Source organism: Cottoperca gobio, chromosome 22 (genome assembly GCF_900634415.1).
Source record: "Cottoperca gobio chromosome 22, fCotGob3.1, whole genome shotgun sequence".
Lineage (NCBI taxonomy): Eukaryota > Metazoa > Chordata > Actinopteri > Perciformes > Bovichtidae > Cottoperca > Cottoperca gobio.
In genome coordinates, this window is record NC_041376.1 from 14,652,332 (window position 1) to 14,667,255 (window position 14,924).

General features: G+C 37.3%; 2 protein-coding genes across 7 annotated transcripts in view; both read left to right on the forward strand.

The window, feature by feature from the left end:
- The window catches only part of ldlrap1b (low density lipoprotein receptor adaptor protein 1b), a 32,704-nt gene extending 30,145 nt beyond the window's left edge, over positions 1 to 2,559 (forward strand). For all 5 annotated transcript variants that reach the window (XM_029461441.1, XM_029461440.1, XM_029461438.1 and 2 more), the window contains one exon: positions 1,174 to 2,559. In XM_029461441.1, coding sequence (XP_029317301.1) covers positions 1,174 to 1,220 — 47 coding nt within the window. In that variant the 3' untranslated portion in view covers positions 1,221 to 2,559. The remainder of the gene's footprint in view (positions 1 to 1,173) is intronic.
- Positions 2,560 to 9,369: 6,810 nt separating this feature from the next.
- LOC115027434 (uncharacterized) lies at positions 9,370 to 14,345 on the forward strand. Of its 2 annotated transcripts, XM_029460773.1 has the most exons (7): positions 9,370 to 9,471; positions 10,991 to 11,136; positions 11,566 to 11,688; positions 11,866 to 11,893; positions 12,084 to 12,128; positions 12,748 to 12,849; positions 12,937 to 14,345. In XM_029460773.1, the coding sequence occupies exons 1-7, from the start codon at positions 9,429 to 9,431 to the stop codon at positions 12,987 to 12,989; spliced, it is 540 nt and encodes a 179-aa protein (XP_029316633.1). In that variant the 5' UTR covers positions 9,370 to 9,428; the 3' UTR covers positions 12,990 to 14,345. The 2 variants fall into 2 exon arrangements, with proteins under 2 accessions (XP_029316633.1, XP_029316632.1); XM_029460772.1 differs by having other exon boundaries at positions 12,748 to 14,345.
- The last annotated feature ends 579 nt before the right edge of the window (positions 14,346 to 14,924 follow it).

Below are 14,924 nucleotides of genomic sequence, written 5' to 3' on the forward strand. Positions count from 1 at the left end.
GTTCCAGGGTTCGTACAAAGTCTTGAAAGTTTGTGCTTGATTGCTTAAAATGCTTAATTGTACCTGTTGTGTTAGGAATATGCTTGCATTTGAATTTACTCCTTGACAAAAATGCTGTGAGTATAAAGGAATTCTGTACATTTTAGATGTGATGATAAAGGCTTTTAGAGTCTGGACATTTTTGGTTTAGGTACCTGGAAAGTGCTTAAACTTTACTCTTGAAAAGCTGTACGAACCCTGTGTTAGTGCCATGACACTGAATGAGAAATGTCACGGTGAATGAAACGTGTGTGTGTGGGGGTGTGTGTGTGTGTGGGGTGTGTGTGTGTGGGGGTGTGTGTGTGTGGGGGTGTGTGTGTGTGATAATGTTGGGATGCCAGGATTGCATTTTATCAGGATTCTTTTCATTACATATAGGGATGCCACTGTTTTTTATTAGTTATGTTTATGTTCATACTTTCTGTACACATTGTACTTACCATTGTTCACAAGTTGTTCACAAGCTTTTTAAAGCAATACTTCACCCCCAAAATGATCATTTGCAATCAATCACTCGCCCCGTGTTACCTTGAGTTCTTGAGGAAAACGTTGTTTTTCTCACCGGCCTCCTCGGTGAACAAAGGGTCCAAAAACTGAGAAGATTCTTAATGATTTGAAGTAGATTTGTCTGCATTTAACAACGGCAAACCGATATCAAAACAACAAACTCTTACACAACTCATGGAGTATTTTCCAAGACTCATTTATCCAGTCGTATGCTCACTACTTCCCAAACGCATGCATTTTCCCTGATACCTATACCTGACGATTTCAAACACTAACACATAAACAGTCTCACGCTACCTGTCTAAGCAGAAGTGTTTAGAAAAAGTAAGGTTTTAGTAATAATGTATGTGTTTGTTTAGTACGTATACTACTGGATAAATGAGACTTGGATTACACTCCATGAGTTATGTGAGAGTTTTTAAATGGATATTTGCTCCGTTTTTGGATTCTTCGTTCAACAAATTCAAGTTAACACAGGGTGAGTAATTGATATACAAATGGCCCTTTAGGGGGTGAAGTATTCCTTTAAATGTCATGAATTGTCTTTCACAATACAACAGTTTAACACTACTCACGGTTTATCAGCGCAGTTGCTAATAAAATGTCTGTTTTCCTCTGTTCCTCCAGACTCGCTGAGTCTCGCACTAACCCCCAGGTCCTGGACATTGGGGTAAACCCTCAGGACTTCAACACTGAAGAGTGCCTGTCCCCAGGAAAATGGGACCAAGAGGACACAGACTTCAGCACACAAAAAGACACTTTCTAAAAGTGAAGCTTCCGCCAAGAAGGAAAACAGGGAAACATGAGGAGAAACGGTGGTAAAACACGGTTGGAAACTGTGGCAAAACAGACATTTTGTGACATCAGTAAAGTTTCCCACATTCTCCCTGCTGCCAATTCCTCTCAGTGGTTCAGTCCAGTGGCTCTCTGATGCTCCAGCATCTGCACAACCAGAGAAGGACAACAAGAGCAGACTGCTCACAGAACAGGCCAAAGCAATACAAACCAATTAATCCCTTTTCTATGAAAAACCCATGCAGTCATTTAATGTTTGTTACAGTCAGTGTATCACTTCCTTTTATGTGTCCGTCTACCCATTCACTGATAGTAATGTGTTTGTGGTATGTGCTTGTGTACCTTGCGTTAAAGAAAGTGAGTGTGTGGATGTACAGAATATACTGTAAGTGTACAAAGTGAGATGTGAGAATATGTTGAGGTTTGAACAGGTCGTCACGTGAGATAAAGGTCAACAAGGGTGCCGTCGCATATTTTATTTACCTAGAGATGGAGAAATGTAACCGGATTAGAGGGAAAAGTCACTGGTGAAGGCCACCAATGCACTAGTTTTAAAGTAATACAATAAAGTTACTACCTAAATGCTTCAAGGATTCAGCCTTTTGTTGGGCAACAAAAGCTTTAAAAAAAAAAAAGTGTGTATGTTTTGGTCAAAGAGTGCTTGTGTGAAAAATGGATGTGAATGAAATGACAATCTTAGTTTTTTTTCTAATGCAAAATCTATTTTTGCACTCAACATTCATCCACTTTGAAAAGCACATATTTAATGTAAGGGAATTTAATGTCAATAAGCATCAAGCTCATTATTCAGGCTTCTATACAGTGCCTCTGTTCACTCGTGTCCTGTTTCATTGTTTTTACTTTGATCACAGTATTCATTCTACTTTTTCCCCCCAACGTTGTAGGAAACTCCAAATGGCACCAAATTTCAAACTAAACGATTCTTTATTCCAGACGTGACGGTCTATTCTTTCACCAGGCCAGCGAGTTGCTTTACTCGCCTGTGATTCATAGTTTAAAAAATCAAACATGAAGTCCACGAGGGTGAAAGTGTTTTATTGGCACTCTACCACTGTATGTTAAATTATATTGTTGCATTTACTTTGCTAGTTTACTTTGTTTTTGTTTACTGTTATTTTTTGGCATTTGTGTATGTGTGAATTTAATTTAATTCATTAATTTACATAAAATTCAATAAAAGTGAAATTTGGTATCTGATGTTTATTCCAAATGTATTTTCTTTTAAACTTTTTGTGCGCTCATGTACCTCTGACCCCAAGAGCTTCATGGGATCACTGTTACCTCTTTAGTCTCAATGTACAACCATTGCACAACCTTGTTCTTTTGTTCTCAACTATCTAGCCAAGCGGACACGTTTGGTTGGACGCTCACATTACCAGTTTGAATATATCAGTCAGTCAAAAAGCTATTTGCGTTGTACTATTTTTACTTTTTAAACGTTACTTCACTACTTAATAACAACGTGCACCGATAATCGATTGATCGAGAGTTTGAGTAAAATAGTTTAATTTTGTCTTTTGTAAGGATTTGCTACTTTTTTCAGTCTGATTTTTTTAAAGTGTAACCTTTGGGTTTCGCCTGGTAATTGGCAGATTAATCTATTAAAAAAAAATCATTGTTAGTAGTTGCTCTAGTGAGAAGATTCATACCTGTGTAATGTTGCCTCAAGGCTGTGGTACTATTGCTACAACTGCATTTTCTGTTCACTGCCTTAATGGAAATGTTCCATCTTCAGGGGAAAACATCTCTTTGGCTTTCACTCATGAATTCAGACGTACATTTTTCTTCGTCTGCTATTGACCGAATCTCTGATATCTTCAGCTGTGTTTGTGCTGGAAGAACTGCAGCTCTATAAAGCAATCCTGCAGACTTTCCACCAGATCTGCCGCAGGGCTCTTAATTGGTTGTTGCTGATCACTGTAATGTTTTAAATGCATTTTTATATTGATGCTTAAATGCTTAACATAGCGACAAAGGCAATGCAGAGCTTAAGTTATGTTCTTAAACTTCAAATGTGCTTAATTTAGTCATTAATATGACTTCAGATAGCTCTGCATTGCTGTACATACACGGTTAACACCAGTTTCAGCAAACGTATGAAATAAAAGTTCAAGGCTCAAGCGGGCACAAATCAGTTTAACAATGTAAAGTAGCTTAGATGATAATGGCATTCTTTGAATCAGCTTTTCTTCTTCATTTAAAAACTCTTCTGGAAATAGAATACAAAGAATCAAATCAGCAGAAAACGTCCCGGGTTGGGTTTGGACATTTGTCTGAGGCAGTATGTCGGAAGCTGTGCAGTCAAATGTAAATGTATAGAAAGACAAGTGCAGATATTTACAGCTTCAGGTTGAGTTCGGTTAAGGGTCTGGCTTGGACATTCTTTTAATTAAAAAAAACAACCAGAGCAGAAAGCCAAGCTCTCCTGAGAACCTGAGAGTTTCCCAGACTGTCAAAATGTTTGGAAGTCCCAGGAGTGGAATTGCACCGTAGTGGCCTCTGTCACCTCTGGAGAGAGCTATTGGGCCATATTTATTGGAGCATAGTTTCAGATACACCATGACTTGTATGGTTAAATCTATTTGTATAAAAATATTTTCTGTTCCTGTGATTACAAACAGAGAGTTCGACAAGAAGTGTTATAAACGGCTGCATGTGCCCTCTGTCACAGATACATGAATGAGCATCCGGCTGCAGATCAACGTATGAACCACTTGTGGCACAGAAATGCTGCTGCTTTTGAGTTTGAAAGTGTAATTTGTCCATCCTGTGATCTCTGTGTTGAATGTTGGATTCAGCTTTTTATTGTAATGTCGAGACCCTGCATTGACATCTACTGGCAGTGGACATATACGCCAACATGGTGTGCTCATGTGTTCTGTGTTACTTTGAAGGCCATTTACCATTAAAACACACCAGAACCTTTGTTTGACTGATCACGACAATACAGAAAGTGTCTGAGACCAAGAGGACACAGACTTCACTGCACAAAGATACACTTAGGAGTTAAAAAGTAAAGTCTCTGCCAAGAAGGGAACACATGCACAGAAACATGAGGAGAAATAGTGATAAAACTAAATACTAGTTCATTAAATGAGGTGAAGGTCAACACTGTTGCTGTCACTTATTATGTATGTGTTTACATTATTCAGGCTTATATACATATTCACTCTTCCTCTTTTACTTTTTTCATGTTTTGTTATTTTACAACTTTGACTGGATTAATTTTGTTGCTTTGATTGAATGTTGACAGCATCTTGTGTCTCTCAACCCTTTTTGAAGCTGAAGTCTTTGTTGAGGTAATAATATGGTGAACTGCAACCAATATGTAATGTATAACATTTGTGACCAAGAGGACACCTGCAGGTGTTGTTGGCAGTGATGCTGTAAAGTTTTAAGAGCACAAACGTATTCAGCAACTTATAAATCAAAAGTCCACGTGCAAAATACACAGAATTGTCGAGGGATAACGTGATGACAACCCTTTAATTGATGTTTTCATAATGACATGCACAATAAGTGAAGTTATTTCAAACCGATAGTAGTCTATAGGTCTAATAATAGACAGCACTACACAACTGGTGGTTTATCCGCTGCTGACTTTTTATATTTTCAAGCCTTATTTCTTTATTAAAAGAAATACTGTAAAAGAAGGAAAGGGCTTAAAGAAGGTCTTAAGAAAATGTTCTATTCAAATCCCTTTTTTATTGTTAGTAATGCAAATCCTTTAATGCCATCAAGAACAATATATAAATATATACATAACATAATTTATATTAACTGATGAGAACGTGAAGCTAATTTCCACAAACTATAAACAAGTTTCTGATAGCAAATTATTGTCTGAACAATAAGAACCATATTTAGATGGATGGGTTAGGGTGTGTGAGACCCTCCTAAAGCTGTTTCCATCTTTTATCCACTGTAACTAAGTAGTTATAATTATTCTTATGCTTTCATTCTATAAATGTTTTTAATAAATAATCCAAAACTAATTAAAAAAAAAATCTTAAACAACAAACCTTAGCAGATACATAAGTATTGATCACTAATATCTATAAATATTAAGACTATAAAAAAGTTTCAAAGATATTATGACTATGAGTAATGGTCAGTATTCCAACATGTCTCCCCTCTATGTTTCTTAAAGAAATTAATTTTAAAAAGGTAATTAAAAACACAAGAAGAAGGAACACAAGAGGGTGGCTAATTAATGATGTCATTATTCTAATATTATCATTAACTATGTCTAATTTATTTGCTACATCTCAGTATATTAACTGATGAGAACTTAAAACTAGTCAGAAACTGCAGGTCGGTGTTAGATTGTAAAACTAGTGTGTGAAAAACAGGACGCATGTATTTTGATGGAACGGTTATGAAAATACTATATTTGTGTTATTCTACCAATAATAACAATAATATTTTGTATTATTTTAAAATTCATTTGAATTAGTTCGCCAGCAAAAAAAAAAACTTCACTAAAAGAAAAATGAAAGTAAAACACTTTCCATCTGTTTTTCCTACTCTGCATTATGTTCATGCAATGACTGAACAGAAATAATTTCCCACGCTCCAACACATTTGATATGTATTTGATACTAATTTCAGCCACAAGATGTCAGCAGTGCACGTGTCTAATTTATTAATATCACCTTCATGTCCTCTGGATACTGAGTCCACACAACAGAATGAGAGACTTAACAAGCAGCTGCAACCCTCAGTAATCATCACTGTCATCACTGGGAAGCCTCAATTGGATATAAAAATGTATTTAGGGAATAAATTATTGATTGCAGTTCATTTTTTATACTTTTACAAAACAATAATCATAACTTAAGCATTACTTAAGTTTAGGATTTGTACTTTTATTATAAAGTGTTACCATAATTCTTAATCAATCAGTAGTAAATGATTAACTTAATGCACACAAACAGGTATGAAGATAGGATCTTTCATTTTAGAGAGGCTTTTCCAGGTTGAATACATTTTATATAAAAACAAATGATCATATAGATAGTGTGCAAACACGTGACAAAACTGTGTGACGTATGCGTGCGACTCCATGTTGGTTGGATAACAAATCAACAATGGCGTCTAAAGCGAACAACAACAGCAATACAACTCCGACTTCTTCAAAGTATTGTGACTCTCTGGAGTCCTCTGCAAAGGCAAGATTCAGAGGAAAAAGTCCAAATTTGCAGGCCGTGACCCGTACACGCTAAAGCCGTCGGATTATATTGAGGATTTAGATTCATTACCGCCGATTGAATATTCCGGATATTGTGAACTACCTTGTGCTACAAACGTCGTGGGCAACCAACGCACAAATGAAGGCATACAAGAGCTTAGATGCTTATAATGTCTTTGTTTCTGGCTGGGTTGGTAGTCTTCTTACCAAACCACTGAAAGATGACAGGGTGCTCGTCCATGCCCGTGTAAATCACTCTCAAAGAGCTCGAGATACACCGCTCAAGCCGTGGTTTGTGAGTGAGTGGCGATGTTATCCTCGCACACTGTGATTGTATGGCTGGATTAAGCGAACCATGTTCTCACATTGGTGCTTTGCTTTTCGCAAGTGAAGTAGTCTCAAGAATAAGCCAAACAAAAACATGCACAGAAGAAAAGAGCAAGTGGCTGCCATCACATGTAAAGAAAGTGCCTTATTTACCAGTCAGCGATGTGGAGAAGTGAGGTCTTACAGTGTTCGGGTATATCATAAGCACAAATGTTTAACGTAAACATTGAAAACATAGCTTTAGCATGAGCTCTTACCAGATATAAAGTGGACGCCACACAGACACGGGTGAATTGTGCTTTGTCTTCTGTTAAATCCTCACGAGTTATGTTGCTAAACCAGCTGACGGCGATCGGTAGACAGTAATTCATCCCTCTTTTGTGAATCGTTGTTTTTGATGATTGTAGGAAATCTAAAGAAGCGTTTCTCTGGGTCATGAATACGTTATTACCACAATTATACACTGCGGACAAGGTTGGCATTTTCTTTCAATCTTAGACGTTTAAATACAAAGAAAATTACGAAGCGTTGCAGCAACTCACACGTGAACGGCCGCAGTCTTGGTTGTGTAATCCAACCAACATGGCTGACTTCTGGGTTTGGTAATAAGCGTGACGTCACATGCACACGATCTATAGGAAAATATGTGTTGTTTCTCTTAATTCATTTAATTAACAAATTTGACTTTTGTTTTTACTTTTGTTGTCTTAAGGTCCGTGCAATAATTAAGAAACACTTAATAAATAGGGTGAGACAGATGAAGATTTCCCTCGGGATTAATAAAGTATCTATCTATCGATTAGAGCAAACCTGGGCATTGTACGGCCCGCGGGCCACATCCGGCCCTTTGGCCGGCCCTGTCCGGCCCGCGTGAGGACAATCGTAAATTATAACATATATGAAAAAGTATATACGGAACCCTTTTCAAAATAAAAGCAACACCATTGTATTGCGTGCATGGTGTAAATAACTTTCTAACTGTGTTGCTATTATTTTGAAAAGGGTGCCGTTTTTACTTTATTTACGTATGGGCGCCGCGCGCGTGAACAGCTTAATGATGGCCGGTTAGAAGTGTTGTGTAAGTCAGTTCTAAAAATTAACCATGTTGTTGATGGTGTAACTAAAATAGTTAACTTCATCAGGGCAAGAGCTTGTTTGATGTCAAGCACTGTGACAGACAGTTTGTTGCACTTTGGGAGGAAAATGAGACTGAACATCGTGACAGGCTACCATGCCGCTGTCAGGTGGCTCAGTGTGGGACCTGAGAGCTGAGATTCAAGACGTCTGTGTGAAGAAAGGAAAAGACGTCCCACAGCTTTCAGATGCAGACTGGATGGCAGACCTTGGTTTTGCTGTAGATGTGACTGTGTGAACTAAATGTCAAACTGCAATGCAAGGGCCTTTTTGTGCATGAAATGTACAGCGCAGTGAAGGCTTTCATGAGAAGGTTGCAGCTTCTCAAGCCAAATGGAAGACAACATTCTCACCCACTTGCCAACACTGAAGGAAGCCACACCATCAGCTGATCACCTCCACAGGTACTCATCCATGTTAGAAGCACTGCATGGTGAGTTTTGGAGGCGATTTCATGACTTTAAAACAGTTGAGAATGAAATGCACATGGTTTTTCCCCATTTACATGCAATGTGAATGATGCACCCGGTGATGTTCAGCTTGAACTAATTGACCTGCAGTCTGACACACTTCTGTCAGAGCACTTTAGGTCAGTCTCACTGCCTGAGTTTTACTCTTTCCACTTTCCACACATGAGGAGACATGCTCAGAAGATTCTGGTCCTCTTTGGATCTACCTACATATGTGAACAGACATGCTCAGTGATGAAGTTCAACAAATCCAGATACAGATCCTCCATCACTGATGATCAGCTGTCAGCTGTCCTGCACATATCCATCTCAGACATTCAACCAGATTTCAGTGCACTTGTTCAAGCCCAAGACAGACTGGACTTTTCTCACTGAACAAGTAAAGTGAACTGAAAAACATCAAAAGCACTTATTGCTTTTTGTATAAAGTTGATTACTTGCTTATCTTTACATATCTTTACTAATCATTACAATACATTGCACGTTTTCAGGTCAAAATGGTTGAAATATCAAAACCCATTTCCGTATTGTTACGTTTCATCATCACATGATGGCATTCACATGTCTTGCAGTTTACTCACACCTTGCATCAGCCGGACTACGACCACTATAAAAAAAATAAGGTTAACAGAAAGGCTAAAGCTGTTTCCGGCTATATTTTCAAAAGTAAAAGCAGAATAAACAGTATGGGGGAGAGTGATAACAAAATGGCAGCAGCATAGACTAGTAAGGGGATATGGAAATAACTTTAAACGGCCAAACATAATCATTCATGCTGCTCTGTAGAGGGGTAACAATGATTGACTGGTTTCAATGGGAAAACACAATTTCATTAAAAAAACATTACAACGTTTATTTTGTAGATCGGAAGTGAGTTTGTTGTCGCAACTGTCCCTGCACACACTACGAAGCTGCTGCGGGAAGCAAATCAGTAGGGAGACGAGATGTGTAGAATCATGTACGTCGTTAAGTGCTGCTTATTTTCATGTGAGTATTGAATTGTTTTAAATGATTAATTGAATCCAAAACATGTAACCTGCAAATACTTTAGTGTTCAAAGTTTGTTCAACGTGTTTCTGCTTACTCAGACGTTTCTTCACACCGGCAAACTTCTGAATGAGAAATCTTACTCCGCATGTTGTATGTAACTGTACACAATGAACGATGTGAAATCATTGTTGTAGAAGGATACATGTCATATAACGTGAGCGACTTTATTTTAGTTAGCCATTTTAGAAAATGCTAAACCGCTCCGGATTCAACACGTTCACTCCGCGTTACCTGTTGTTACCTGTGATATAGTTAGAGGACGTTTGTGGTATTTTCTGTAAATGTAGCCTATGTATAGTATATGTATAGTATACTATCTATGTATAGTATATGTATAGTATACTATCTATGTATAGTATATGTATAGTATACTATCTATGTATAGTATATGTATAGTATACTATCTATGTATAGTATATGTATAGTATACTATCTATGTATAGTATATGTATAGTATACTATCTATGTATAGTATATGTATAGTATACTATCTATGTATAGTATATGTATAGTATACTATCTATGTATAGTATATGTATAGTATACTATCTATGTATAGTATATGTATAGTATACTATCTATGTATAGTATATGTATAGTATACTATTTATGTATAGTATATGTATAGTATACTATCTATGTATAGTATATGTATAGTATACTATCTATGTATAGTATATGTATCGTATACTATCTATGTATAGTATATGTATAGCATACTATCTATGTATAGTATATGTATAGCATACTATCTATGTATAGTATATTCATAATATGACTTATTGTATGTCGCTTTGGACAGCTGTAGGCCTAATGTAATGTAATGACAATAATTTTTTTAATCGAGCCTAGAAATTCGGATAAAGTTATTTCTTAATTGCCGGAATTGAGAAATATAAAGTTAGATTTGATGTTTTAATTGTTTGTCACTGCTAAACCGAGATTTATTGTATCAAGAGTTGTTTTCAAACAAACGCGCACACACGGAAATACATTATCTGACTTGATTGTGGGCGGGGCGCAGTTTGTTATGTTCTGGCTCCATGGTAACCCCACACACCGGCTGTACATAGAAGATAGAATGGGCTCTTTTTAATGGTCACACATGCAGAGCACACAGCACACAGTGAACTGTGTTCTCTGCTTTTAACCCATCCTAGTACCAGGAGTCTAGTACTAGGAGCAGTGGGCAGCTAATGTACAGCACCTGGGGAGTGAGGGGGGGAAGGGGGATGTCCGGTGCCTTGCTCAAGGGCACCACGACAGGGCAGGAGGTGAACTGGGACCTCTCCAAGTAGCAGTCACACTCCATTTTTTTAGGTCAGGTCGGTGACTTGAACCAGCAACCCTACTATTGTGCATGTTTGCATTATTGTAGTCGATCTAACATTGACGCTAAGAACACTTCATAACCAAATCTTGTTTTGGGTGATTTTATTTGTCTTTTTGTCCCCAGGTGTCCTTCTACAACTTTGCAGTGCACAGAACCTTAACTGCACCATCACCCATTATGCAGACCGAACATTCTACAACGTCTCAGACGGGTCTCGGGTCTTTGATGTCAAGGAATCCAACTGCCCATTCTCGTGGGCCAACGGAACTGTAAGTTAGACAGAACAGTCCAGCTCAGTTTTTTACTTTTCTGACGTGATACATTTTCTAGTTACACATATTTATAATTTCAAACATTTTGATTTTAAAAGCACAGTTGTATTAACAATATTATTGTGACTAATAGGTCCATTTAATTTAGATTAAACATTTTCAGATCCGGGCACAGACTCACCTGAACGGAGCCGTTATTGCTGTTATGTATTTATGCTATGATGTCAAATTGTCAGCAGTGAATTGAAGATTAACTCATTTCAAAACATCACTCACTTGTCTATTTGTAGTTATATTGCTCACACATACATGTCCGTTGTTTGGATGAACATAGCACTGTATCCTCACTAGAACAGACCTGAGGGTTTTTGTTGTATGGTTTGTGTGATGGACTGTTTTATTTTTTCCTTTCTATGTTCACTTCAGGACCATGTGTTGGCACATCAAAGCAGTAGAGACCCTGACCTGGTGATGGACTCCAACATCAACCATCTCATCACCTCAAAATGCTTTCAAATCATTTTGTTTAAACGTCACTGCCCTTCTGAGGTACTGCACGTTTACCATGTGAACTGCACACTAATAATGGCACTATTGATAAGATATGATAACTTTGACCAGTTTGATCAGAGGTACTAAAAAGGTAGTGCTAAAGATATTCATTTGAAAATGTCTTCCTTCTGCTGAAAATAACCTCTGTCTTGCCCCTTTGTTTCTTCTCCATAGGGGACAGATTACACAGCTAACTGCATAAGTGAGTGTCATTTCCTGTCACTTAACTCTGTCTGTGAGGGGTATATGCTATATATTTCCAGTGTCATTGTAAACATCTTGTTCTACCTTTACCTTGTGTCAGATTGTCTTCCAGTTGTATCTTTAAAAGCATTTTTAAATGTGATTCCAGTCATCCAATGTTCTGATGTACACATTTCTTCTTTTCACAGCCAACTGCACTCTAACTTCTCTCGGAACATCTCAGGAAACAAAAGGTACGGATGAACTAAAAAACATAAATTATGTTAGGTAATCGTTGTATTAAATATGGGTTACATACTAGAGCAGCAGTGTTTCCGTTCATTTTCTCACTCTTTGGGTTTTGCCGTCAATGCGTGAGATATTGTTGGTGTAAGGTTACATCATGTGTGTACTTCCTGTTTGAAATCTCAAAGCAGTTTCCATTCATAACCGCAAGTCTTTGTCATTTAACAAGCTACATTGGCTTTCTCCTAAAGCAGACAATGCCTCCAGGCCTCAGGCAGCGTTGTTTGTCTTCCCTCTGTAAAGGCAAGCAGGGGGATCAAACTTGTGCCACTATTTTCCAATAAATTGCATCATACAATCTGTGGAATTATTATGTAATATACAGTAACTTTGTATTTACAAAATGTATTGCCTTAATGATTAGTTCTTTATAGAGGAGTGTAGGAGGGCTACATGGCTCCCCACTGTGTAGAGTTCCATTCAAAGTATGCATGAATAATAGTAAGCTTAAAGAAAATGCATAGTTTTTGTGATAATTACGGTATTTGAAAGAATAATTTGACTTTTTAGGTCAAATAAAATGCTGTCTGTTGGTATATTAACTGAAAAACTCTCTTCTCCTGACAGAGAGTCCTACTGTTGGTATTACTGTTGCTGTCCTGTTGCTGGTCGGGCTCTTCTTCGTCCTCCTTAGTGCCTTGTGCTACAAATGCAGAAAGAGAATTCCAGGTATTTTTAAATCACATCACTATATAAAATGTCATGAATTTCCCTCATCTGGCAAGTTTTCCAATAATACTCTATTTTTATTGATAGGATATGCAGCTTGTATCTCACGACGCCTCTACACTTCGCCTGTGAAGTTGTAGAACGTTGCCTTCACAGCAGTTTAGGATGGTAGCTCAAGACTGAAATCTAAAGTAGTTCAGTATACTGTGGCACGCCATGTATAGGCATTATGACCTATTCATGCTGAAAACTATAGTCATGCTTTTTAATCATTCCTACATTATCTCTGCTGCACTACTCTTTACATTTGGCCAAAATCAGTGTGTTGTGCCTTTCTTTAGGGAACCATCTTTTCCCTGTTTAAAAAAAATGACACACCCTTTTTTAAATCCGTATTTCAGCTACCTAAATTGTGTTATCTATTCATGTCACAGTTTAAACTGTGTTGCTGTAACAATGTATGGGATTAGTAGCCCAATCATGTATTAGCATCGCTGATCAGTTCTTAATTTGGTTCTAAAAACCCACATCCACTACCATCATGTTAACAAGCCATTGCTGCAAGAAAAGGTTCCAGGGAAACACTTTATCATATATGGTTTTGCTTTTATATATTATCTAAGGCTGTACACTTTACAAATGAATGTAATCAGTTAAGGACAATGTGTACACACATGTGATTTGGGATACATGTGGTTATCACTCAAGCAAAGACCGTCAGTGTGACAGATGTTGAGTTACAGTGACACTGTAAGCTTCATTCACTGTGTCATTGTTACATTTGAGACATAATCCACCACAGTTGTCTTTAGATGTATATCTGACTGGATATGGAACACTTAATAATAGTACTTAATATTCCCTTGATAATAGTTGCACAGCCATTAGTTGGCTATGATGTTTTGGTGCACAGATACATAGTTATTGAGGCTGTGGAAGCAGACAGACAGCTAGTATACTTTTAGGACCAACGCCCAGTAGCAATGCAGTAACCTCCCCAGGTCCAGGACCTCATATTGGTGTTAACGGGAACCAAAGCTGTGGAAGTTCGGAGACTCGTAATGCAGCACCAGGGCGTGCCCATTCAGTGTCCTGTAGCAGTACAACTCTTAATATTCATCTGAAGCCTTAAGTCATTCCCTGCACAGAGAAATATACATGTTTTTATTTTTATATTTCTCATATATATTAATAGATATATTTGTACTGATGGATAATACAATAAATATATAATATAGTAAGTAAATAATGTTAGCATATTTATATCTGAATATATATATATATTATATTTTATACACTATACTATAATTATAAATACACTGAAAGGGTTTGGATGTAATAATGTGTGCAATGTAATTCTATCCAATACAATTGTTTGTGACGTAATGAAGATATAGTCGTATTGGAGGTTGTAAGGAGGTTGTAAGTCATTGTATGTCTTTTATTCTTCAATTATACGCCATGAGTCTCCCTGTAAACTTCTTCTCTTCAATAAAAAGATACATTTTCAAAACAAGAGTTTTTATTTTTATTGTCTACTGTAATGGTTGATGTGTGTTTTGTTTTTTTATAGCAACAGGGTGTGCTCTAATATCGGGTGATATGCCCCAGCCAGTCAAAGGGTTAGATGGGTTGAACTCCTGTGGTGTGAGGAAGATGGTGACAAGTGAAGACACTGATAGAAGCTCAGAGCTGTCTGTCACAGGGAAAGCCCATCACATTTCTCACTGTCTCACTGGCCTACTTTATCTCCGTCTAGGCATTTATTGATTAAGTCACGATTAAGTATAAACTATCTGTTGTGTTAAGATGACTGTGAAAGTAGTGGACACTGTATTGATACAGGATTGAGAGCTTATCAAGATAACTAATGTTCTTGAGGAGTTTTCTCTTTATTGACTGAATGTAAAAAACTTAGAAGTATTTGTGAATGAAGTTTAATAACATAATCTACAATGCATGTGTCTAAGCAAACGTCAGCCTGACCTCTTTTTAACACCTTAGCATAGCAATTTAAAACACTTCTGTTTCACTGGAGTCATGACCTTAAGTTTATGACGCATGAAGTGGTGTGA